Genomic DNA, 22,037 nt, shown 5'->3' with positions numbered 1-22,037 from the left:
TTTAAAGTTAGCATATATTGAACTTGATTTCAGCTCAAATCCTACTTAAACACACGTTCATATTTTCAGTATTTTAACCTTGTACAGTGCAGGGTATTTTTGATCGAGGTACATGAAGAAACCTGACCAAGGGACATTATAATATGGATATAAGCTATGTAGGAAAATAACGTATGTGCCTAACGATGTCCATTATAGATGTATCGTGTGCTTACTAGCGAACTCTATTATATTTTGTTGACTGTCATCGAGTCCGTAAGTCGTAAGAGAGCAATCCATATTCACTTCACTTACTCCCACATTCATTTCTCGTTCGCATTTACATACGTTAGACCCATTAGTGACGAATAAATTCGTTGAGGAATAGACATCCGAATTCTTTGTTGCTCAGCACAGGCAAGTGAATAGGTATCACCAAGGTTTACGGCGCGAAGGCGACCGGGCTCTAGTAGACCCGAGCTGAGTCTCAAAAGGAAAGAAAAGGGTCACCCCACTCTTCCACATATATTATGTATAGTATGTAGTCGGAATCTTTGGTGTGTATTTGTTTGCGGGCGTCCGGCGCTTGTCACAATTGTTGGAGCACAGCCACTACCCTTACCATTGCTGAGATCGTAGAGTCTCGCCCATTTCGGCAAAGCCACATCATCAACGACGACTATGCATCTTGACCCCACCACTGAAGGACCTTCACAAGCGTCCACACATCCCATGGCCACCATAGATGACAAAGATAAGAAGGATCCACATGGCTACTTTGAGTCTGGCCATTCAGACGAGAGTTCTCGATTGCTAGGCGAAGGTTCGTCCTCTGGTGCTCAGCCTTTAGAAACAGTGCCTGCATACGAAGAAATGCACAGAGACCTACCTCCAGAGTTTCAACTATACCATGCTGATTATGAAACCACCTCAAGCGGCGATATTTACTCTCATGACAAGCATTTGAATGAAGATGGTGAGCATCCTTTGAATCATGATCATCGGGTAAACCTTTGGCCGAAACTGTGACCTCTAGGGGAAGCACTCTACCAGTTCATACTCTCGCGAGCCAAAGTTCCTCCCAACTTTATTCTCAAGTGTCGTGGCACTCATCCCGAGACGCGCGTACGTCATGTAACCCGAACCGAGACCACCGATAACAGGACCGTTACCCGAACCGAGCCTGAGATGCACACCGAGACCATTGTCGACTTCGACTTTGCTATCGATATCTCTGAACACCTCCGACAGCTCCCTCCTGTGCTCTGGACTGTTCCCGACGACGAGCCGACTTACCGCGGTCGAATGAAACGCGAAGTGCTGACAGATACTATGGGCGGTGTTCGTCGCGTCTCGAGGAGAATTCTCAAGGCTGGAAAGGCCTGGAAAGAGACAAGAGAAAAATGGGGACTGCCGCCTTGGTTGAGCATGACAGACCAATTTGACGGTCCACGACGATCCACGCCAGCCGATGAGGCTATGCCAAGTCGCTCCGAACTTACCCTTCGTCAGTGGGCCGATCGATACTGTGAAAGCAACAAGAGTATGAAGTCGTTCAAGTTTCGCAAGGTATGCCCTACAAACGATGGTATGCACCTATCGGTGTTTGACCAACTTCTCAGGTTGTGTATGGGTGGAACACTGAGAAGCTTACACAAGGTGCGATCTGGCGAATATATCTGAGACTGAACGTTTATCCATTCTTACCTTTGACTCAGCTATACGGTCAAGTATACAAATGGTTACGTACCACAGAACTCCTACTATCACAGTCCAGTTTGTCACATCCGCATCTGAGATCGATATTCGACCCTCATCCACAATCTCCCGCGCCTTGTCAAAAACATGGGTAGTCGTCCTCCTTTGGCTCACGCTGATATACCCCTTCATCTGGATATACGACCGACTTCGAGGAGGTCGTTGGGAGGTCGCTGGGTCTGCGTTCCCACTTCGCACGTGGAAACACTGCGGAGATTCCATTCCTGGAGAGTCCGCAGAAGCCTATCGAAGAAGAACGTTCAAGGAAGTTACGGGTGATGTCATGAGCTTGACAAGCGAAAGGAGTGATGGGACTGACGATCGTATACTGGCCGAAACCTCAAACGGAGTTAGTCAACTGATCGGACCCTCGGAAAGAGACTGGTTCCTTACATGGGAGTCAACGATCAAGTGAAATGAATATCTGTCGATCATCTTTGGGTTGCTAACGTTTTCTTATAGACAATGCGTTACTGCTGGAATTCAAGAAGCGGCGCCGATTATAACGCCTTATGGCATGCATACATCCGCCCTGCTTGATGACTTCCGACCTCCAGTAGTTGACCGATTTTCCAGTTTGGGACTGCAGCGGGACCATGAATACAGTGGATTTGCTGACCTTGGGATTTAAGCTGGATTTACTTGCTACTATCATCATTGTATTTCTACGTATGCGTTTTGGTTTGAGGTCCGTGGGGATGGTTGATATTTGCATTATAGAAATATAACATCTCCTGGCTTGCCCATTCGATTACCGTCAGGGAGTGGAAGCAACACCTTAGTGATTACAAAGGAGAGTTACACTCTAGCCCGGCACGAGTTATCGCCACTTGATAGAATTGCTTCGCGCTTCTTGTCGTGCTTATGGCAGCAGCATTCACTAGCGCATGTGGCCTCGGAACCTTGCTGCTGGGTACAATACCTTATAACTCCTCTTATTCCAGCGGGTAGCGGTGAACAAATCAACTAAGAAATGTCTTCATTGAGGCTATGCAACTACACAGGAAGCTAAGATGTTCTTCCTTTACAAATTTATCACGCTTAGGATCTGGTGAGGTGTTTTGCACTGCCCAGTCATTGTGCATTAAAAGCCCATCTCCTAGTTACAATTACTCAAATCATAGATTGCTAGCCTTTCACGTCGAGTGAACGACTCCTCAGCCCTGGGAAATGTCTTTTGGGACTCAATTAAAATGATTCCAAGCTCAAAGGCATCCAATTTTCCCTTTCTTGGAGTGCGGTCACTCGCTGGAGTAGCTATCTTTTAGGTATTCTTGACTATAGCTAGTCATGATCACTTGACGCTTAAGGGGTACGTACTAGCCAATGGCCGGTGGAAAGTACAAGTGGGAATTGACACATCAAATTTCATAAGCACTCAGAGTAATTTACTCTTTTCTTTGCTTTAACTTCACTCTAACACAGATTTGAATAGATATGTAGTTATATGGAATCAACGGGGTATTTCTCTCAGGTAAGAGACTGTCTTGTTCACAAACCCCTCCCTCAATTTTTGATGCTTCAGGCTCAATCCTATGACATTTGCAACAACGCTCTCGAGTAAAACTTACGGCCGTTGATTTATACTGAGGCTGAGGCAGCCTTGCTTGCTTTCGATTGATATATCGAGTACGGGAGGTGCCGTGCTTCTATAGAATTGCCGTCAGTAAGAATTTTAGCGTAATTTATACGATAAAATGTTCTAAAGGGTATTGATTAAGCTAGAGTTGCATGCGTTAACTGCAAGCACAAGTGGTTCGCGGATTGGAACCTCGGTGCTGATCCCATTCGGATGCAGGTTGCCACTCGTATTAGCGAACTCTACCCCAATACTCACTTTAATCAAGTGAATACTCAGCCAGTTCAAAGTGCGAGTAAACTCCGATTTGGCTTAATCAATTACTATAATAACTTGAGCTCAGCAACAGCGTGCTGGCAGCCTCTACATGCGATGTCATGCGTCTGGCTCTACCCCACCCATCCAACGGACGCTGATTCGATAGAATAGTACTTCAAGATCCAATTGCTCTTGGTTTCATGCCTCAGTACATACAGGTCTTTCCTCAGCTTGAATTTCGCTCCCACCTTGCACGCATGACTCTTGATTATATTACTGCCTCCGGTGAATCGAATTAATCAATGTCAAATTTACAGTTATTGATGATCTACTGAACTCATCAGTCGGCTCCGAAAGTGCGCTCTCTGAGGGGCGGCTCATAATCAATCACCTGCAACGCCAAATATCCTCTTGAATATTCCAGGCTGAGATGGCTACCAGGTCTTGGTTTCGTACTCCTTTACTCCCTAATCTCAGTCACGTGGTTGTTGCTGCAGAAAGTAACATATAGATACACCATATACGAACATCGATCAATTAAAATAACTTACCAAGTTGAAATGGGTGCGCTGAATCCTACCCATCAAAACTCATACGCACTCCAGCCAGTGGCTGTACACATAGGGAGCCACTTGACCGGAGAAGCCAGCCACGATAGCGCCCGGATCATTCCTAGCGTAATCATTTTACTCCCTAGCCGGCTCCAAGCTCTCCAAACCGGACATTAGCCTTCAACTTAGGGGCAACTTGATAGGAAACCCGTAGTGGCCACGCAGCACGCGGGGCCATACAGCCACTGCGGCATGACTCATAACAAAGACGCAGCCCGATGCATATACGCCGGGCTCATGACCTATAACGGCTGAAGGATTGTACGAGCGGCTGCACGAAACTAATTTATATAATGACCCGATACTAGCTATAAGAAACTCATGAGTCTTACTCTTAGAATCGATTCACTGCAATAATCCAACTCATTCGATTATACTGAGTCAGTTGTCTAGGCTTTATATCCCACTTGTTTCTATCTCTGTCGCAAAGCTATCTGGTGTGTTGCTAGTTTACATGACCTTACAGCGTTTGACTTTTCTATAAATATATCTGTATCTCAGAAGACCCAGCCAAGCTATATGCAAACAAGGCAGCTCGTTTGACAGAGAACGAGACAAAACAATCGCGTTACAAAAGTACCCCTAACATTCCAACAAAAGTAACAGACAAAGATACGAAAACGGAGAGGAGACTAGAAGAGGAATTACACGTGCCATAATCCAAGCTCACCCATTATGGCGAAGTCACATCAAACAACGACCATTCATCTTGACTCCACCATTGAAGGACCTTCACAAGCGTCTACAGGCCCCATTACCGTGCCGGATCACATAGACATGAAGGATCCACATGTCTGTATCGAATTTGGTGATTCGGATGAGAGAACTCGATTGTTAGGCGAAGGCTCGTCCTCTGGTACTCAGCCTTTGGAGATAACTATGGTACCTGGGTACGAGGAAACAGACAGAGACTCGCCACCAGAGTTTCAGTCATACTATGCCGACTACAAGACTACTTCCAGCGGTAATATTTACTCTCACGACAAGCACTTGAACGAAGATGGTGAGCATGTCTTGAATCATGACCAGCTAGCAAACCTTTATCGAAACTATGACCTCTAGGCGAAGCACTCTACCAGTTCATACTTTCACGAGCCAAAGCCCCTCCCAAATTTATTCTCAAGTGCCGTGGCACTCATCCGGAGGAGCGTACACGTTATGTGACCCGAACCAAGAACATCGACGGTAGGACTGTTACACAAACAGAGCGCCAAACCTATACCGAAACCATCGTCGATTTCGACTTTGCTATCGACGTTTCTCAACACTTCCGACAGCATCCTCCTGTGCTATGGACTGTTCCCGACGACGAGCCGGCCTATCGCGGTCGAATGAAACGCGAAGTGCTGACAGACACTGTGGGCGGTGTTCGTCGTGTCTCAAGGAGGCTTCTCAAGGCCGGAAAGGCTTGGAGGGAGAACAGGGGAAAGTGGGGGCTTCCGCCTTGGTTGAGCATGACAGACCAGTCGGATAGTCCACGACGAATCACTCCATCTGACGAGGCTATGCCAGATCGCTCCGAACTTACCCTTCGTCAGTGGGCCGATCGATACTGCACAAGCAACAAGAGTATGAAGTCGTTCAAGTTTCGCAAGGTATGCACTACAAGCGATGATACGCACCTATCGGTGTTTGACCAGTTTCTCAGGTTGTGTACGGGTGGAATACCGAGAAGCTTGCACAAGGTACGAGCTATCGAATGTACTCAACAAACTGAACATTCATCCATTCTTTTGACTCAGTCGTACGATCAAGTATACGAGCAATTACGTATTGCAGAACTCCTACTATCACGGTCAAGTTTATCACATCGGCGTCTGAGATCGATATTCGACCCCCGTCCACGATCTCCCGTGCCTTGTCGAAAACATGGGCAGTCTTCCTCCTTTGGCTCACGCTGATATACCCCTTCATCTGGGTATACAAGCGACTTCGAGGAGGTCGCTGGGAGGTCGCTGGGTCTGCGTTCCCACTGCGTACGTGGAAACACTGCAGAGATTCCATTCGTGGAGAGTCCGCGGAAATCTACAGACAACGGACATCCAAGGAGGCTACAGATGATTCCACGAGCCTAACAAACGAAAGGAGTGCTAGCGATGGGACTGACCACCGTATACTGACTGAAACCTCGAATGGGGTCAGCCAACTGATCGGCCTCTCGGAGAGAGACTGGTTCCTTACATGGGAGCCTACTATCAAGTGAAACAGATATCTATCGATCGCCTTTAGGTTGCTAACGTTTTCTTATAGACAATGTGTTTTTGACCGAACCCAAAGAGCGACACCGATCGTTACGCCGTATCACATGCCTACACCCGCCTTTATTGACCCTCGACTCTCAACAGTCGGCCAATCTACTAGTTCTGGGACGCAGAGTGTCCATGGACCCGCCATGCCTATTGATCCTGGGATTTTGGATAGATTTGATCTCCACATCAAAATGTTGAAAGTTAGCATTAAGATTCTACGTTTTGGTCTGAGGGTCGCGAGGGGCACTTGATATCTGTATTACATAGTTACATCTCCTCGTTTATTTATTGGCATACCCATCAGACAAGATTAAGGGCGGAACTTCGATGGTGAAAGGAATTTATATCCAAACCCACGATGAATTATTGTTGTTGTTTTTTGACATAAACACTCTGTTCTTGGCACGTCTATGGTATCAGGATATACTGTCCTTTATGACCTAAGTATGTCACTGTCTAATCCATACCAGCACTCATATTATAAATTTTGACACTCCATGTGATCACGCCGAGTGAAATACGCAAGCGGGGCTCTATCGAGAACACCCAGACGCGCATGAAGCTATGTGCACCGTTTTCGACTACCCTATTATGTATGTCCTTGGATGAGGTACCTTTACCTCAATGACAATCGACCAGTAGCATAACGATGTATACATCCGAGTATAACATGCCTTCGTTAATTCTACGATTGATCCGAGTTGCACCCCCAGACTTAGAAAACCTTCAAGCTAAGAGCCAGTCGGCCCGAACGTCATAGTATTATTGCCCACGATTCGGAGTATCTGTCTTTTCGGATGCTGGTACATACCCTATCATTGCACCATCAATCTCATATTTCAAAGGTTACGTCTTGTGTCGGCAGTTAGTGAAACGAGTAGAAATCCTCATTTAAATATTCGAACATAAGTCGTTATATCTTGGTCCCTGAAAAAGGGGGTAAAACAGGGGTCTATTATTAGACTATATTTCGAATCTGACAATTGGTTCAGGGCATATGCATATATGAGTAAAAAAAATGACTCTCAAAGACATTGCAATGCCAGCAGGTGCGGGTGTCATGACCTACTGGAATCCCAATAATTAATATTCTAACCATACAACGTGGCTACGGTGCACAGTGACCAATCAGCTCGGTTTGCGCACGCCAAGCTACAGGAAGCAACAGCCGAGGTGCCGAATGAGTTCAGGGTGCACTCTGTAATCCAAAAATAGAAGCAATGATTTGCAATGTCTCAGTGGTTGAAAAGCCAAGCGGTCGCTTGGGATCAGTCGCGTGTCTCGGTCTTCCGTTCTTAACCTCGGTATTTTTTTCTTTATCTTGTGTTTCCAACCTCCACTGGCCTTGTCGCTCCCAACTCGACTTGCAGTGTAATACCACGTACTGTTACCACAGATACAAAACAAAATGATTGCTCTTACTGCCGTTCTCGCTGCGGCTGCCGTTGTCAATGCGCAAATTACCCCTCGCCAGGCTGCAACTTCTACTGCCAACGTTTGTGAGTGCAATTGGCATTGGTGTTGTTGAAGCGAGCTAACGTCTCGATAGCCCCACCTGCGTTGTCGTCAACGAACCCGACGGCTGTGCCCCTGTCATCGATCTATGCAAGTGCACCTACCCAAGCTACTGTTGCACTACACACGACATACGCAGCGGGTGCGACTCCTCCAATCTCTGGTGCTCCGCCTTTGCCGACCTGTGAGTGATAAGCGAGCTTATCAATACCGGCTATTTATCTAACAAATAAACCCTGTAGCTGCCATCACCGCTGCCAACTGGCCCGCTCTCGACCAAATCCCCCTCTCGACAGTCCCCAAGTGAAGCAGTGGATCCAAGAAGTCACCAACTCGGGTATTAAGATTCCGAATATTGGGCAAACCCAGCTTGGAGGTGCGCAACATCTTTGGCTTGTCCTGACGTCATGATCTCATATACGTTCTTGGCAACAGGGTGTGGAGACCCGGCAAACGCAGCCGCTCTTGCAAATGCCACGGCTCAAGGAAACTGCTGGTGGACATGCGGAGGCTGCTCGCGCGAAACCGACATTACGACTTGTCCCGACAAGGGTGTGTTTGAACATTCCCAAACTGTTACCCCACAAACAAATAACTGACAACTGCTTTGATTCGTATAGCAACCTGGGGTCTTTCGTTTGATGACGGCCCGTCGCCATACACCCCCGATCTCCTCAACTACCTCGATGCTAACAACATCAAGTCCACATTCTTTGTTGTCGGTTCGCGTGCGATTTCTAGGCCCGAGATGTTGCAGGCCGAGTACATGGGTGGACATCAACTCTCTGTTCACACCTGGTCTCACCCAACTCTTACCACCTTGACCAACGAGCAAATTATTGCCGAGCTTGGATGGACACGTGAGGCTATTAAACAAATTACCGGTGTTACCCCCAACACTATGCGTCCTCCTTATGGTGATATTGACGACCGTGTTCGCGCGATTGCCAATGCCATGAAGCTTACTCCTATAATCTGGACTAGCGCTAACGGCGGAAGCTTCGATACCAACGACTGGCACATTCCTTCCGGTCTTTCCGCCGCCGAAGTTCTCAACTCGTTTGACAAGATTCTTGATACTGCTGGCGAACTCAGCACTGGTTTCATCGTCCTTGCCCACGATTTGTACCAACAAACTGTTGATCTTGCCGTTGGCTATGTTCTTCCTGACGCCCAGGCCCGCAAGTTCAACATGATGTCCATTGTCGAGTGCTTGAAGAAGCCGTTGTCCGAGGCATACATTGAGACTTCGTCGAACTCTAGCTCCCCTGCTAGCACCGGCACTCATACCGCCTCTGGTTCCCAATCCAGCGCCACCTCTGGCTCCGGCTCCAACAGTGGTCAATCATCTGGGGGATCCAACGGCGCCACTCGCGCAGTGGGAGGCCTCGTCGGTGCCCTGGTTGGTATCGCCGCAGGTGTCGCATTGCTACTTTAAACAACACCACAGATATACAGACTCTGGTATTGCTTAAAAAACGGACACGATTTGTCATGTTGATTGGATTTTATTTCGTTGCATAGTTTTAGTTTTTTTTTAGTACGACCCTCCCGCCCCTGCCTTGAACAGTAGTGTTTGCATGTTGTTCGTACGGACTTGACTCGGCTTTGTGTTTACTACATATCGTATTAACTAGCGCTCCTTTTTGATTGGATTAATATTCGCATGCAAAGTCGGGTTGGCGGTGCGACGGAGATGTCTTGGTTTGTGTGGAAATGATTTACCGAGGGCGGTGCGACGGTTGGCTCCACGAACGGGTGTGGAGAGAAGCTCAGCGTGGCCTCGATATTTGAAATTCACTCGTGGGGTCGGAATGTTTTCTCAATTGACCGGCTCGCTGCGCATGGGACCCGACAAGTGGTGTTCTGTGTACTTGGCGTGTGACCGGAAAGGGCTCTGAGTTTGTCGGGAACCCGTCAAATCCGAAAGCAAGTCCCCACCAAGTGTATCACAAAGCAGTGCACTTATCCTCGTGTATGCGTGCCAGTAATTTATCGCATCGCGATCGAGCGCGCCAACGCGCCAGGCGTCTGCGTCCCAGGGTTCCCTCAGAATAGGGGGATTTGGGGGGAGCTATCAATACGTGATGGTCCCTTGCGATTGTGCCTTGTGAAACCCTTTCTGTTTTAGTTACGGCTGTCAAGTAAGAAAAGGTTATAATACAGGCCTGAACGGCTGTTTTGTGTGTGTGTGTGTCTGGCTTTATGGTACCACGTGTGGTTTTGTGTGATACTTGCTGCCTACATTCTGAAGAGGTGGCGTAGCCATTTGCGGATATGGCCATAGGGGCTGAAGCAGCGGACTAGCGCCAAAGAAACTATGGCAGAAGCATGCGGAATGCGCGTGTAGTACTTTACGCACTTCATAGCTATAAACATCTTCCAACCCAAAACCACCCTACATCCTCTTGTCTTCGCATTCTCCCATGTCTAGGATCCGACCTGACCGCCTTCCGGGCGCATCGTATGCTGGCTCTAACGCACTAGTTGTCGCCCAGCGGAAAGTACTCGGTCTCAAAGATCCATTTAACATTACATTCGATGAAGGAAACGATAGCCAGCCTATGACCAAATGGTATAATGATCATAAAGATAACCCCTACGTCCAGACCCTACAGCTGCGTAAAGAGACTAGCGGACCGTTCTATCACGAGTTTGTTGTGTTTCGCCTTCGAGCGGGCACGTACTGGCGAATCGACAGGCGTCAGCTACCTGATGAAAAAAAGCCACTCGACTCAGCGTTTGGGGATGGAGTAACGGCGCAAGATACAATTGAGCAAGTAAGCTCGCTCGATGGTGTGATGCACGGTCGCTCGAGTTGCATGGTCGAGCTGGAGTTCAAAGTCCAGGTTCACATAGGACTTGTCCTCCGAGCGTGCCGCTCGATTCAGAAACACGCAAGGCGGTACACTCTACAGAAGCATAACTGTTATTTCTTCGCCCAAGCGCTGACGCTTTGTGTAGCATGCGGGGCTTCGGATTGGGCAGGTGTGGGCGAACAGGCGAGTGTATATATGCCTCGCATTCAAACTACGCAAAGTACTCACCCTCCAAACTTGGAACAGAGCAAGAGAAAGGGCCCCTGGATGTCGCCAAACGGTCCATTTACAGACTTTTGTAAAGAGTTTGACTTGGAGAATGAGGCTCGTCTGGCTAACTTTAAATGGAACCCTACCGACATCTTTACTCATGACTGGGAGAAACTTTCGCGACTGTCGCGTGTGCTTATCCATACAAGTCCATTATTGAGACATGCCGATCATTGCAAGTTTTGCTCAGAATCTCAGACTGTTCACCGCCAGCGCAGCCTAGGCGGCGAAGTCGATCGCCTCAAGAATGAACTCGTAGAATACTGGAACAGAGTGTTTCGTGAAATCCTTGAAAAGTCCTATCTGGCGAATCATAGACGACTTGTTTCGAGTGGTGTGTGGAGCTTAGTTTCGCAAAATGTAGCCGACAAAGATTGTAAGCAAGTGGTGGAAAACAGCATCGAAGAGGTTAGAGAGAGATGGGGAGAATATGCCAAGGGCCGGGTGGACAAACTTTTTGGAAATGTGGAAGATCTCCTCGATCCGATGGAGATTTGTGATGCTTGGTATCCAAACCCCGACGAGTGGAAACTAACGTGGACATGCAAAGATGGTGAGACGGTCTCACTGGCCCAAAACTCGACCTATTTTTAACACTTACTTAGGAGGACCGGTTCAAGCTGCAATGGATGAATGGCAGAAAGAAATACGAGCCTTTGTCGAATCGGAGATCTCTCACCTGGAAGCGGCTCTTGAACATCAGGTAAGCCTTGTAGCATGTATCGTGCGGCTCCTGCTAACGGGAAATTTTCAGACAATTCAAGCTGGCCTAAAGGCCCAGGAAGCAGCAATGCGCGCACGTCTTATATCATTTGACCAGTCTATGGCGATTAAAATCCTAGTTGCCGTGCGTATACGAGCCCCACCTTCATGGATGTCTCTTTGCATTTGCTAACAACCGGATCATAGCAACGTGAAGGGGATCTAATAGTTCCAGAAGGTGCGGCTCCCGCCGATCAGCGAACGGTGATGTCCGGAAAAACAAAAAGATCAGGGAAGACAATGAGAACAATCAACACTGTGTTGACTAAGGGAGCTATTCTGCTAAAGAACAAGATGCTTCGTTTCTTTGGTAGATCACATAAAATGGAAGATGCTGACATCGTACAGATGAGAAAACAGATAGAGGAGTTGATCAGATTGCACGCCGATCGCGTTGAGTACTACAAAGTATTCTTGGACTGTGATGCAGAGGCAGTCAAAAAGATATGACAGAGGGATTGGATAAAGTCTGGAACTATCTCATCGGCTGATCCAGTAAAATTGTCACTCTTCCTATATATGCGCGCAAACGATAATGCTTATGGTTCATTTGATATTTTAACTATTGAAATGCATAGTGTACATGCGCAGCGAGCCTGCAAGATCATGTATGCTAACTCAGTAAGGTGTCTCTTTTAGACGATTTTGACGAAAGATCGTATAAAAAATTACTTAAATGTATCTGGTCGACTTCTTCATATTGTAGGGGATCTAGATTGAAGTTTGGAACGATACCACAAACTGGCTTGATGCCAAATAAAAGCGACATACCACTGTTAGCGTAAAACTATCCAAGGCATGAGTGTGTCTCTTCAGTTCCTTTGTGTGGCATGCAACAATCCTTTGTACAGCGTCGGCTCCCTCGCCATTAGATAATGCATTGTTGTGCAAAATTGTTACGTACAGGGTAAAAAGAACACTGGTTGCAATTAGCTATATTTGATATAGAACTAGTTTGGCCACCCGCAGATGGCTACTCTGTATGTTTGCCAAACTAAGGCAATAGATAGGCGCCTAAGAAGCCACAGGAAGAAAGGACTACTATATATGATAGTTACAATTATCGATCATACGTTTTTCAGCCAAACCCTCTCCCCACCCAGACCTCTATTTATTTCCATCTACTATGTCTCGAATTAGACCTGACCGCCTACCGGGCGCGTCATATCCTAGCTCCAACGCGCTTATTGTCGCTCAACGAAAAGTCTTACGTCTTCAGGAGCCATTCAACATCACATTCGATGGAGGAAAGGACAGCCAGCCTCTAACCGACTGGTATAACAATCATAGCAACAATCCATACATCCAGACCCTACAGCTGCGTAAAGAGCGTGACGGACCGTTCTATCACGAGTTTGTTGTGTTTCGCCTTCGAGCAGGCACGTACTGGCGAATCGACCGGCGTCAGCTACCTGACGAGGAGATGCCGCTTGATTCGATATTCCGGGACGGAGTGACAGCTCGAGATACGATGGAGCAAGTAACTTCGTTTGATGCTTCACTCTATTCGCGCTCAGACTGTTTAATCGAGTTGGAGTTTAAGGTGCTGGTCCATGTAGGGCTTATCCTCCGAGTGTGTCGCTCGATTCAAAACCATGCAAAGCTGTACACTCTACAGCGTTACAACTGTTATTTCTTTGCTCAAACCTTGACGCTATGTACCGCGTGTGGGGTTTCTGATTGGGCGGGTATGGGAAAAGAGGTATGTACCCTGCATAGCAACGATAGCCAAGGTTTGACCTCGATACTTGGGAAAGAATGAGGGAAGAAGCCCCTGGAGATCGCCAAACAGCCCCTTTACGGACTTTTACAAGAAGTCTGACTTGGAAAACAATGCTCGGCTACAAACGTGTACTGTCAACTGGAGCCTTGACGATAGCTTTAATTTTGCTTATGATTGGGGTCAGCTATCGCGGTTGTCGAGTATACTTATCCACGCAAGTCCAGTATTGAGACATGCCGATCATTGTAACTTCTGTCTCGAGTCTGATTCGAATCGCCGCCAACGCGGTATGAGCGGCGAGGTTGGGCGCTTGAAGCATGAGATCGAGGAATATTGGAGTACCGCGTTTCGCGAGGTTCTTAATAGAGCTTACTTGGAGAGCCATAAAAGAGTAATTGCGAGTGGTATATGGCGATTATTGTCTCCGAACGTAACCAATGAAGAATACGAGCAAGTCATGCAGAATCGTATCGATGAGGTCAAGATCAAATGGGAGCAATATTCCAAGGACAAGGTCGAAAATCTCATTGCTGCTGTAAAAAGTCTCCTTGACCCGACAGAGGTGTGCGATGCCTGGTATTCAGATCCAGACGAATGGAAATCAATATGGGCATGCAAAGATGGTGGGATATACTTAATCGTTCATAACTCGCTAATCATAGTGCGTTATACTTTAGGAGGCCCTGTTAGAGCTGCATTTGTCGAATGGGAGAAGCAAACACGCATCTATATTGAATCAGAGACCTCTCAGCTGAAAAGGGCCCTGGAGGTGCAGGTGAGCCTTACCAATTCCACCATATGACCTTCGGTACAACATCTACTCCCAGACAATTCAAGCTGGCGAGAAGGTCCAAGAAATGGCTCTGCGTGCGCGCATTAATTCCTTTACACAGTCTATGAACATTAAGATCAGAGTAGCGGTATGAGTTCTCTACCGGTTCAACCGTTTGAAATCTGTTCATAATAAAAGACTTGCAGCACGAAGGAGAGCCGATAATCCCAGGGGGTGCGGCCCCTTCTGACCAACGATCAGCGATGTCCGGAAAAACAAAATTGTCAACGAGCACGACTAAAACAAGGCTAACCATGCGGGCCGCGAAGTTCAAGAGCAAGATGGACCGTTTCTTTAGCAAATCACACAAAATGGAGGAGGCTAACATTATGCAGATGAAAAGTCAAATAGAGGAGTTGATCGGTTTGCACGCTGCCCGCGTTGATCAGTATAGAGTCTTACTCAATTGCGGCGCGAGGGAGGTGCAAACCGATATAAAAGACGGGGTGGATCAAATATGGAATTACATCATTGGATGATTGATCATATGAGTATAGTTAGGGTAGTTAAGTTCACTTGGTTTGTGTGAGACTGATGACTGAATATTGATATTTATGTCGTCTGTGAGTAGTGATTACAGGCTGAGGGATACATGTGTAATATGTCACCACGTTTGGCATGTGGGGATTGATTAAGTCGAAAATGATTATGGGGAACTTTGTCTACATTATATACAAAGGTTATGAAGTCTTTCCCTGGTACCATATTTTCCCATTGCCACGGCACCGCCTGGTTTGGAGTTATGTAATAGAATGACCTTCACACCCTCGACTCTTTGTCTTGCATAAACATTATCTTTTCATCGCGTGTATTAATTGATTATTGCCATGCATGCTGAATTGATATGAGCTTCGAGAAGATGTTGGTCAGAAGCAAATCTTGTCTGCAGTGGGCGGGAGGGGGGCTCCACTGTAATCACTGTGAGTGTATTCGTCTGGTATAACATTCCCACACAAAACTGATTTTGTTGATATTCGATCGCACGGGAAGTCTCAAAGGCCTATCGCGTAGTCTATGTTTCGATGAGCGCAAGTTCGTGCGGATAGGTGCATCAACGAGTCACCTACTCACAGGCACTGTACTGAATAGCCTGATGATCCATGGTGAGCCCCCAAAATACAGAAAATCCGTACGTCCTTTTTTTTTTTTTTTTTACCAGAATTCAGCACCCGGAAACTTCGAATCTGCAGCTCGACGACAGACAGGGACGAGCTGAGGATGGGGATGCACGAAAATATTGGTCGGATTTTGCCAGCACTCCGCATATAACGTACAATTTTTACACCCAGAAAATCTGGACTTGTGCAGTTTATCGTGATCCCAAGTCCCTTACTACTCCCCCCGGAAGCACTCATCGTCCTCAGATAATTTACTGACGGGCGATGCTGTATGACTCCCAAGTCAATTCGGGGTGCATGTATGCACGCGGTCACGTTTCCTACCAACCCAAAGTAGAGCAGCAGATAAACATGGCGACCTGGAACCCAAAGTTTCCAACAGGATACTTGAATATATGTGCTAATTTTCGTGTGGGTTCCGCGACATTCGAAAAACCATACACTGCGCCAACTCGGTGTCTGCTCAAAGGCACTCCACCACTCTTTCGTGGCGTCCATTTAACACGGATTCCGCTCTCGCTGCGTTCTCTGTAGCTTTCAATGTGTAAATCGCGGGCTATATTGCGTATTTCACAATGGACGAGGCTCTTTTCGGGTGATTCGAGTCAGATCGACAAACCTAGGTGTGCTCGGTTCAATTAGCTGTATTAGATTAATCTTCGTTATTTCCGTGGGTTGGAAGGCAACCTAAGGCAATGTAAGCAATTTCAAGGCCGCTCGATGTCCCCATAAAATACGAAAAAAAAAGTTTCATATCTATTACTTGCTATCGACAATAAAGGTGTTGACAATCGAGAATTGAAAAGAAACAATTCGCAGGGGGAGATGCTCGCATTTTAGATCATTGGGTGGTTTGTGCACCGACTTAAACTATCGATCGAAGCCTACTCATGGCCCATAAATGCATGCCCATATAGCCTATCTTGCCCCGCCACAACGAACTCTCCAGTGAATGGCCTTTTTTATATCTTTTGTATTGGTACTGCGATCTTGTCATTTCGCATTGTTTCAAAGTGGCTCCGCATTGCACCCGTCGAATCTGAGGTTCGTCAGAGATTCAGTAAGCAACATTATTAAATCAAGGTACAGAATGTACTAATACGGCCAAGTACATCATCTCGGACAGCTAAGTGCTGCTTTCGTGGGCGATTGTCGAACATAAAGGTACCCAGCCGATGACTGAAATATATATACCTATTAGATTATTGTTGTGTGCTCGAGTTTGGACCGTAATATGGTAGAATTACTCCATTGATGTATTTCAAAGCTATGACTTAGATTGACTATTCATACGAATACACAGAATTATTGCAATCAAATATTAATACAATCGTGAATCGAGACGAACAATGTCCAAAGCTTAGTAGACGCGCTCAGCGCCGACGTTGTAGCCGGCGGGGGCGTTCTGAGTGCTGGTGGTAGCGGGATAGCGAGTAGTAGGGGAAGTAGCTTGGAGACGGGCCCGATCCATCGAAGGACGGATGGCGGCGTGGTACATGGTAGCAGCACCCTTGAACTGGGGGAGCTGGAGCCACAGAACGAAGACGGTCTTGAGAGCAAAGTACCACGGAACGTAGTACAAGACAATGCGAAGAGCGAACGATTCAAGATAGGTCAAGAAACCAAAGATGACCCAGTAAGTGAGCCTAGACACCAAGTCAGTCTGCGAGTACGAGATGTTGCCGTATCGATGACACTTACCACTGAACATCATCACGACCCGATGGTGTTTCGATGGCCCTCATGCTCATATAGGCTGGGAGACCCCAGCCGACGAGGTTGCTAGCCGGGGCAGCGAGTGCATTGACGCTGATGAGCAGAAACATCAAGCCCACACCCCCAGCAGCGAGGTAGGTCTTGGGAACACCAGTGCGCTGTTCGAGTTTATTCATGGCAGGATATTGAGAGAGAGCCTTGTCGGCACGAGCATGGTATTCGGCAGCAGAAGCCTGGGCTTGCTGGACAGCAGGGTGATTGGCCATCTATGGGCAAATCTGTAAGTACCCCTTGGGTACCTTGATCGAGTATCGATAACTTACCTGATTGCTAAGTTGACGAGCCTTCTCCTGAGCCATTTGAGCCTTTTCTTGGGCCTGTTGCTGTGCCTGTTGAGCCTTCTCCTGGGCGTGGAGCTTGGCGTCGTTGGTGGTAGTGTTATTGCCAGGGGGAGAGATCGGAGCCTGCGCAGTCGCGTTGGGGTCGTAGGGTTGCTCGGGGTAGTTGGGGCTCGACATGGCTTGTTAGAGGTTGGTAAGACGCTGGTAGAGCACTAGTAGTAGGAGTTCAAGTGTGAGTAGTGAAGATTCCAGCGCTCGCTCACAGGATTTTGTATCCGTCTGAGAGTCGCAATGCGTCATCCGGTGACATCACTCTACGCATGGCGCTTAACTACACGTGACATCACCCCAGGCCCTGAATGATGCGCTTTGCTCCGCTCTGACACGCCGAATACGCTGCGGCTACGACTAACTCCACGTATTTGGGATATAATTACGTTCTTCCAAGGACGTTCCTCTCTTCCAAGCTCTGGCTACGGGATGGTGATATCCGGGTGTTAACTAATGCTCAGGTGCCCAAGTACCTCGTAACGTAAATATGGCGATTTATCATTCATCGTCCCATGCTTATATTCGAAAGTTGCTCTCGAACCTAGATCTGAGCTATAATTCATGTTTGCGGCTGCGCTGTCTTGTATCCCAAAATCAAGAGTTCGAGGTAAACACGAGTAGCAGTCCAGACTCCAGACTTCCGGATCTGATGGTAACTCAGCCTTTGGCATGTGAATCTAGCCCAAGTGGCGCATGGTCAATTTCTATTTGAAGGCTGACTAGTAAAAGAGACATCGTAACTCTAGTAGAGATTTATAATTAGTGATCCCCCGTAGTTGGTTGTGAAAAATCATGCTCGATAAAGACCCAATGACTACCAAACCATACATGTATGAGTATGACGACACGTACACGAGTTATCAGATACATTTTCGTTTATTTTTGGTTATCTTCGCTCCGATATTAAACTCAAATGACGAGGTGGCGCTGTTTTCATGAGCTCATCCAGAGGTGCAAGACCGGCGTTGGCCGAACTTATTCTGCTCTGCGTCGTGATCAGTGTGGGATGTGGAAGGGTAGTAAATAGATAGAAAATATAACATGTGAATCGGGAGGTATGGGATAAGTACACTAGTGATCGTAAAGGCTAGGTAGGGAAACGGTAGTGATGCGGGCCGGCTGGGGCGGATCGGCAACGCCAACAGGGAAGAATGGGGCACTGAGACACGAGGGATATTTGATTGTCGAGTGGTCGCTTTTTCTGACTATAGAGAGTAATGATGAGTGGGGGAGAAAGGAAATAAAAGCGAGAGACGGTGATGGAGTGGTCAGTGTCAAAGCGGACCGATCACGTGATCGGGTGGCTCGGCTGTAATAGTAAGTCCGCTCTGCAAAATGCATATGAGCTCGTGGGCCCGAAATGCTCGAGAAGCATGAACGAGATTACCAGGAGCGTCTTGTTTAATCTTCTCGAGAATTTTTGGCTCACGAGCTCCAGCAGATTTTGCAGAGCGCGCCGTGACGATTTCATCCCATATCGGGAGATAATCGAGTTTATTCATGACCAAAAGTTCCATTATCCTGTGCAATGACCGACAAGGACACGGTCCTTTCATTGCCTGGTTTCTTCTGGGTCGGAGTGTGAAAGATGTACTGTCGGGCTATAGAGAATTACCGACAAAGGATTTACTGGAGTGAATCGGGCCATTAAGCCAGTTTGGATTTCTGTGAGGAACGGCGAATTACACGGCATGGTTTCGATGTTCTAATGAGATAGATGTAGCATAAATTCACTCAGTCTCATGCAAAGAGCGATTCCCGCTCAACTCACCAGAACTTTTGCTAAACATTGATTGCGGCTTTCTTGTATGCTCCGAAGCTTTGTTAATATATATGATGGGTGAATATAATGGAGCGCGTGTCTAGGGCTACTGATCCTGGTGGAAGTATGCGTTCTTCTGAATACTTTGGCGTGTAATTAAATTCCTGGTAGATGGGACATGTAGTGTATTTGGGTTTAATTACTATATAGAGAGTGGTACTGAAACTCTACAGGATCTTTGACCTCTTGATTCGCTCAGCATTTTAATGGTGTTGTGATCAAGAGATCCAGATCGTTCCATCTATCCAACTGGCGCAGCTATCGATAATACTAGGGGCTTTCTGAATGCACGAGCCTGTTGTATTTGCAACGACCAAAAGGGGATAAGAAGATCTGTCTTGTCGTTCCTACTTTAACTTAAATGACTGTCTCTTCACCTAGCACATCATATCCGTTGTCTGTGGATTCTTTAATAGGTTGATATTCTCATATGGCTTTACACAGTAATACAAAGCAGAGAGGATATGGGTAACCACTGCGATACAAAAGAAGCTAGCAGCTCCAAACCATTTGATTACACTATCAGACGCGCGGCACTCTATTCACTGGCCTCTGGTCTTGATATCATAACTACTTGCCATGCTCCCAGGAGAGCAAATTCGGACCAGGGAACCAAACTCCCTCCGTGATTCTGTACTACTTCCGTCCCCCACATCTTCACCGAGACTCAGGTCTGAATACGTACGCTTCAGGGGAGGGGTGATCAGTGTGAAACTGTCAAGGGTGTTGGATGAAAGCAATGAAAACTTTAGCCCTCGGACCAACAGAAGGCGAGTGTGACTCGAAGCGCAGTCGCGAGTACAGCATATAACCATGAGTTCCGAGCTTGGAGTCTTCAACCCTGGATTCCTCCAATGTCCTTAATCATATATTGTCTACATGCACAAACGCAGAGCCCTTTTTGGCTTGATCCCCGAAATACTGCAGGCCTCCTCTGAATGAGCTCGCTCGGCTTTTGTATTGGCTTCGCCTTCTTTCGATTGTCTAGTACCCCGTTCTAGCCCGCACGCTATTATTGAATGCAATCAGAACGTTCAACTGGGATCAAGTATCAAGAATAGGGTTTGGAGAATCAGGGCGGCCCGGGATCATGGTTAGCTCCTGTAGCCTGATCAAGGATCCTAAGTTTGACCCATCACCCTGCACGTGATTTTATGCGCCTTGAACCCCCATTCGAATTCGTGATCTGAGCTCGTGCTTCGGCAACGGAATTTTATTTTCTCCGCCATTTCTTCATAAATTTGTTGCTGTGACCAAAAGAAGCATGACGCTTGAAAATCCTCGACGCAAGGCGCCCAAGCGGTCGCCTAAACTTGGCAATTGTGTCCAGTCGAAACTTTAATATGAAATAGGAATGTCGGTGAAACAAAGCCGAGCCTTTCTCTCATACCGGAACAAAACTAGACTCAGGATAGTGCAGAACGATTCCACTGTTAGTCGGGACTAAGTTATAGCTCAGAACCATAGGGGCACGCCTGCGCAAGCAATTTAGGTAATAGGGTTTCATACAACTAGCTTCTACTTTACATAACTTTGCTCAACAAGGGTAGCGTCGTGTGTTCTACAGGTTGAGTTACGCATATAAAAGGCAGGCTCTAGCAGCATCTCGACTCATCGGCTTTCGCAGCTCTTCAGTTGTCTAGTACCACCACCCACAGTCTTTACCACACTCTCATTCACTCTTTTAAAATGCTTGCCTTCACCCGCCTCACCAGCATCCTCCTCTTCGTCCTCTCTTTGGGCTTCCTTGTCTCTGCTCTTCCTACCACTGAGAGCAAGGCTCTGGCTGCGCGCCATGCCTCTGACGACCTACTCGGTCTGATTGTTGACCTCAAGGCCAAGGTCGATGTCGATGTCAAGGCCATCGGTAAGTCCTTGCGCTCATCTTTCTGTCACTTGTAATCTAACCCGTTGCACAGTTGCTGTCGATGTCGTTGCCGACCTCGCTGTCAAACTCGAAGTGCTGGTTGCCGATGTTACTGCTTGCGCCCAGGCTGTCCTCGCCATCGGTGCTAACATTGACATTGATGCTTCTGTCAAGGCCCAGGTTGTGCTCCAGGTTGCTGCGATCATCAGCGTGATTGTCAAGCTTTGCGTCGACCTCGTTGCCAAGTTCGGACTGCTTGTTGTGATTGGACTGCTCGTCAAGATCGACGTCTGCCTCAACTTGTTGTTGGTCAACTTGCAGGTCTGCATTGCCGGCATTATCTCTCTTATTGTCAAAGCGTAAGTGAAGCATTGCGTATAGTAGTGATAAAGTACTGACAGACTCTCGCAGTCTATTGGACCTCGGCATTTCTCTCTCTGTCCTGGTTTCCGTTCATCTCGGATTGTGCATCAATGTCCTTGGGCTTATTGGCATCTCTCTCTGAGGGCTGAGCACTTGAGCACTGTAGCTTTGGCATGTAATAGGATCGCATAGTGTTTTATAATATATTCTTTATTATCCCATTTTGCTCCGATCTTTCCGTCATGCTTGCGTGCTTTCATCGGGCGGTCCATTCGCACCAAGATCATTTTGATAGTAGTTAAGACCGCCACCAAGTGGTGTGTAAACCCAAGCCATCCTTTTTTTTTGGTTCATCGACGCCCTATGGCTAGGAGGGTTTCCTAGTTGGCCATGTGTGTTGTCGA

General features: G+C 47.2%; 7 protein-coding genes across 7 annotated transcripts; 6 read left to right on the top strand and 1 right to left on the bottom strand.

Annotated features, from left to right (window-relative positions):
* Positions 1-660: 660 nt before the first annotated feature.
* Positions 661-2,368, top strand: RhiXN_04696 (uncharacterized protein; the record flags this gene model as incomplete). The annotated part of the gene is made up of 5 exons (XM_043324512.1): positions 661-955; positions 1,016-1,548; positions 1,602-1,638; positions 1,698-2,148; positions 2,200-2,368. The coding sequence occupies 5 exons, from the start codon at positions 661-663 to the stop codon at positions 2,366-2,368; spliced, it is 1,485 nt and encodes a 494-aa protein (XP_043176931.1).
* Positions 2,369-4,860: 2,492 nt separating this feature from the next.
* On the top strand, positions 4,861-6,685 carry RhiXN_04695 (uncharacterized protein; the record flags this gene model as incomplete). The annotated part of the gene is made up of 5 exons (XM_043324511.1): positions 4,861-5,188; positions 5,248-5,780; positions 5,834-5,870; positions 5,928-6,384; positions 6,436-6,685. The coding sequence occupies 5 exons, from the start codon at positions 4,861-4,863 to the stop codon at positions 6,683-6,685; spliced, it is 1,605 nt and encodes a 534-aa protein (XP_043176930.1).
* Positions 6,686-7,842: 1,157 nt separating this feature from the next.
* RhiXN_04694 (chitin deacetylase) lies at positions 7,843-9,387 on the top strand (the record flags this gene model as incomplete). Its single annotated transcript, XM_043324510.1, has 5 exons — positions 7,843-7,933; positions 7,984-8,137; positions 8,192-8,325; positions 8,385-8,501; positions 8,570-9,387. 5 exons carry the CDS (start codon positions 7,843-7,845, stop codon positions 9,385-9,387), a joined length of 1,314 nt encoding a protein of 437 aa, XP_043176929.1.
* Positions 9,388-10,375: 988 nt separating this feature from the next.
* RhiXN_04693 (uncharacterized protein) lies at positions 10,376-12,198 on the top strand (the record flags this gene model as incomplete). The annotated part of the gene is made up of 5 exons (XM_043324509.1): positions 10,376-11,591; positions 11,644-11,741; positions 11,793-11,885; positions 11,948-12,110; positions 12,149-12,198. 5 exons carry the CDS (start codon positions 10,376-10,378, stop codon positions 12,196-12,198), a joined length of 1,620 nt encoding a protein of 539 aa, XP_043176928.1.
* A 728-nt stretch (positions 12,199-12,926) lies between these two features.
* On the top strand, positions 12,927-14,834 carry RhiXN_04692 (uncharacterized protein; the record flags this gene model as incomplete). Its single annotated transcript, XM_043324508.1, has 5 exons — positions 12,927-13,502; positions 13,558-14,146; positions 14,201-14,298; positions 14,351-14,443; positions 14,502-14,834. 5 exons carry the CDS (start codon positions 12,927-12,929, stop codon positions 14,832-14,834), a joined length of 1,689 nt encoding a protein of 562 aa, XP_043176927.1.
* A 1,999-nt stretch (positions 14,835-16,833) lies between these two features.
* RhiXN_04691 (YOP1 protein) lies at positions 16,834-17,707 on the bottom strand (the record flags this gene model as incomplete). The annotated part of the gene is made up of 3 exons (XM_043324507.1): positions 16,834-17,119; positions 17,175-17,455; positions 17,513-17,707. The coding sequence occupies 3 exons, from the start codon at positions 17,705-17,707 to the stop codon at positions 16,834-16,836; spliced, it is 762 nt and encodes a 253-aa protein (XP_043176926.1).
* Positions 17,708-21,092: 3,385 nt separating this feature from the next.
* RhiXN_04690 (uncharacterized protein) lies at positions 21,093-21,775 on the top strand (the record flags this gene model as incomplete). Its single annotated transcript, XM_043324506.1, has 3 exons — positions 21,093-21,270; positions 21,323-21,629; positions 21,682-21,775. 3 exons carry the CDS (start codon positions 21,093-21,095, stop codon positions 21,773-21,775), a joined length of 579 nt encoding a protein of 192 aa, XP_043176925.1.
* Positions 21,776-22,037: the final 262 nt, after the last annotated feature.

This window comes from Rhizoctonia solani, chromosome 2 (genome assembly GCF_016906535.1).
Source record: "Rhizoctonia solani chromosome 2, complete sequence".
NCBI classification, from domain to species: Eukaryota; Fungi; Basidiomycota; class Agaricomycetes; order Cantharellales; family Ceratobasidiaceae; genus Rhizoctonia; species Rhizoctonia solani.
This window is presented reverse-complemented; position numbering and strand designations above follow the sequence as displayed.